Here is a 3,939-nt window from a genome sequence, read left to right on the forward strand (position 1 = left end):
TCCTCAACATCCTTCTTCATATGCAATATTTTTGCATATTTTTCTTGATCTTTGTCACAAAGTAAGTAGTGTAAATTTCCATTCATCTTTTGACAAACTCTGATACTATAAAAAAATTCTTTTTCTTTCAATAAAAGAATAGAGGTTCGAACCCAAATTTTTCATTTGAAGAATCATACTATATGTCATCAGTCCATTAGCGAAACTTAATCAAACTGCACTTATGATTTTGTATACGAGAAATGATAAGATGACAACTCTTTTACAATTTTTCTATAATCTTTTAATTTAATGTGTTTGAAATTTAAAAAAATATTATTTTATTAATAAGTTGTAAATAAAATGTAGTTGAATTGTAAGGCTATCATTGGTCTTTGTATACAAGTCACTTCCTCACACGAGAATTGAGAAATGTTGATTTCAAGTCTACTCCAAACTCCTGGATGGGACATGTCAGGAATCAAGTTGGAAGCCCCACACAGAAGCAAACACACGAACACCGTCTTTTTCACTGGAAAATTCTTTGCTTTACAATAAAATATACCCTAATTTACATATTAGATCGACCCAATGAGGTTGTATTTGTCAAGACACTGTTGAAGATAGATTATAACCCATAAAAGCAAAAGATAATCATCAGTTATATAATAGACACCACAAGGTTTAAAAAAATGAAGTGCTTTGTTCCCTCTAATTAATTCGTGGCTCTGAAGCTGAAGAATGCAGACAAAAGAACTCCAGCAAAGCTGTTGGTTTCTACATCTTTCTTTCGATGATTAAGAGAACGTATACATCAAAATCTCTTTTTAGGAAGGAACTATGCCTACAATTATAAATGCTTCTTTGTCTTCTTCTTTTTTTCTCTCTTTATCTGTAATCTATTCCCTTTTTTTCTTTTGATTTACAACATTGGAAAAAACCAATAACTAAAAGAAATAACGACATGCTAATACAAAGCACAGTAAAATCATTAAGTAAAAAACAAAAACAGAAAAGAATACTAAATGTTTTTAAAATGAAAATGAAAATTTGTGTGATCAATTTTAACTGGAAGAGCTAGGATAGTGAGCTGAATCTGACCACGACGGCGGAGGCGGCGGCAAATCTGAGCTTTCACCACCACTTTGATTTTGATTTCCGGGTGGTGGAAAATAGCCCAACTGCTGGTTAGAAAACAGGGGATATGAAGCAGAGGAGGAAGAACCAGAGGGTGCAAACGAAGATGATGAAGTGTTTAAAGAAGATGGTGATAACAAGGATGATTGACGAGAGGCTAACTGCGAATTATAGAACATCTGCTCCACCAAAGTTGTGGGTTGTTGTACCTGATGAAAATCCCCCGGGCTCTGAAGCAACTGCGAGTAATCCAAGTAGTCCCTGAAAATGTCAGAGGGTCCCTGGTACGGTTGTGGCTGAAAGAACTGTGGTTGAAATGGCTGCGGCGATGGAGTCTGCTGCAAATGGCTCGCTTGAGAATCCGAAATGAATATCGATGCCGCGGCAGCCGCCGAGTAGTTTTGGAGAGGCGGTGCTGCTCTGACATTTTCCGGGAAATTTAGTTTGGCTCTGTTACCTCTAAACCTCAAGGCGGCTTCATCGTAGGCTCTGGCGGCGGCCTCTGCGGTGTCGAAGGTGCCGAGCCAGACCCTCGCAGCCTTGTGGGGATCGCGTATCTCGGCTGCCCATTTGCCCCATGGCCTCTGCCTTACTCCTCTATATCTTCTCCTCCTCTCGCCGGTTTCTTCAAAGGAAGCATTCTCGCTTGATGGTGCTGCCGCCGATACTGTAGTGGTGGAGGCGGCGGCAGTTGGTGCAAAAATATTTGCAGATTCTTCTGCTACTGTAGGGAAAGATACTAGAGGTTACATGAGTCTTCCATGGATGTGCGGATCAATGTCATGATAGTAAGTGGGAGTTTCAATGATAGATTTAGGAAGCCATACACTGTTGCATTGCTACTTTGTACAAGTGCAACTTATGATCTTTTATAAATGTATTCAAGAGGTAATGAAGTGTTCAATACATGCAATATTAGATAGTTTTAAATCTTTTTTCTATTTATTAGTTTAATTAAATAAGTGTGCAATAGATATATTTTCAGAAAATTTTAATGGTTCAAAGGTAGAATATAATGAGAATATGGGAAAATAAATGAGAACATTTAAGTATTATTCTTTATATTACTGAATATTACGAAAGAATTTGATATTTAAATCCAGGAAAAAAGTTGTTGCACACCAAATTATGAATGAAAAACAGTAGGTGGTTTTGATTGAAACTAACCAGTTACACCAGATGTTGACTCTCGATCTCCTCCCTGTGATGCTCTGAAATGATCAACACCATAACCTCTAAATCCCCTAGGAATAGAATCAATCAACTGAGTAACACCCTCTTCTTCACGCCCTCTCTTCTGCCCAGACCAGGAACTAGATCCAGAAGCAGAGGCAAAACCAGAGCGAGAACTTGAAGAGTAAGCAGACAGAGGTGGAGAAGGAGAAGGAGAAGGAGAATAGACACCTCCAAAACTCGACGTTACCGCACCACCGCTCATACTTGTCCCGTGTTGCCCCCAGCCACCGCCTCTCTGACCCGAAACCACTTGCCTAAGCTCCGACACCATATCTGTCGTCGTCCGGCTGTGATCAGAAAAAATTGGCTCCCTCATGGTTACACCCGGATGATGTATTCCCTGGTCCGTTTCTTGTGTTCGTGGCAGTATTTCTGGTAGCTCTTCTTGGCCATATAATCTTCCCAATTCATGTTCGCCGCCACTGTCTTGAGCCGGAAACTTGACTGACTTACCTGAGCCCCGCTGGTTCGCCACCTTTATAAGCAAGCACATGTAACCACAGTGACAAAGAGAGAAGCAAGACGGATCGACCCAGATGGTATTTTTGAAGAACAATAATTTTTTGTGCAAAAACCCTTTTGAGTTTGCAACAAAACAATTACTGCTTATAAGGGTGATTGGAAATTCAACTTGAACCGCTGAATCTTGAAGACCAGCAGCAGTAGCATGCACAAATCGTTGTATATATATATTATCTTTTGCTTTATAGAAAGATCTTTTTGGTTTTGGTTTTTGCACCAGAACCAGAACCAGAACCCTACAGAAGCCGACTATGAAAAATATAGGATGTCATGCGTTCAGACGATAGCTTTTGACGAAGCTGAGTGGAAGAAATTATCGGCCGCCGCTGCAGCTTCGAAGAGATATGTCGGTGTTCTTTTTTAGAAAGATAGACCTCATCTTTGAATTTTGCTCTTGACCGACAAGAATGTAATCAGAGGAGAGCTGGGCTGATCATCACCATCATCAAGCTTTTAGATTTAAGATTAACGTAATGATTAGTGCATGTATATCGTATATATACAGTAAGGAAATGGGCTCCAAAACTTAAACATGGAAATTAATTGGGGCCCAAAGTATTGGATTTACACTGGAGGCCAGCTTTATCGGACTAGTGGACGAACATGAGATGAGATAGATCGATTAACCTGGCAGCTGACGTGTAATAAATAAAATAAAAAAACAGCTAGGGTGTGGCCAGATCATTAGCTAGGTTTCACACGACTGTTTGGAAAACATAGTTTAGATTAGGATCGATGCACATGTACGGCTGCTGGATTATATATGATGTTGTTAATTAATTTGGTGTGACTTTTACATTAGTTTGATACGATTTAATTATATAATAAAAATAATTTTACAATCTAAATTAACGTATTATATCAAGTCTAACATATCTTATAGATTGAAGAGAACGTTATAAGCTATTTGTCTTCTTTTATATATTAATCTTATAATTTGGGTATTTATGAGTGCGTACGTTACATTTTCATTAATATTATTCATTCCTGGTCATGAAGACAAACATGCACGTCTCTTTAATTTTTCTCAGCTCTGACATATATATATATATATATATATATATA

The 3,939-nt window shown here is 38.3% G+C and overlaps 1 protein-coding gene across 2 annotated transcripts; it reads right to left on the minus strand.

Annotated features, from left to right (window-relative positions):
* Positions 1 to 736: 736 nt before the first annotated feature.
* On the minus strand, positions 737 to 3,332 carry LOC121243549 (ethylene-responsive transcription factor ABR1-like). 2 transcript variants are annotated; one of them, XM_041141679.1, is made up of 2 exons: positions 2,284 to 3,332; positions 737 to 1,837 (listed from the first exon to the last, which is right to left on the minus strand). In XM_041141679.1, exons 1-2 carry the CDS (start codon positions 2,843 to 2,845, stop codon positions 1,044 to 1,046), a joined length of 1,356 nt encoding a protein of 451 aa, XP_040997613.1. In that variant the 5' UTR covers positions 2,846 to 3,332; the 3' UTR covers positions 737 to 1,043. The 2 variants fall into 2 exon arrangements, with proteins under 2 accessions (XP_040997613.1, XP_040997612.1); XM_041141678.1 differs by having other exon boundaries at positions 737 to 1,840; positions 2,284 to 3,331.
* Positions 3,333 to 3,939: the final 607 nt, after the last annotated feature.

Source organism: Juglans microcarpa x Juglans regia, chromosome 8D (assembly GCF_004785595.1).
Source record: "Juglans microcarpa x Juglans regia isolate MS1-56 chromosome 8D, Jm3101_v1.0, whole genome shotgun sequence".
Taxonomy (NCBI): Eukaryota; Viridiplantae; Streptophyta; class Magnoliopsida; order Fagales; family Juglandaceae; genus Juglans; species Juglans microcarpa x Juglans regia.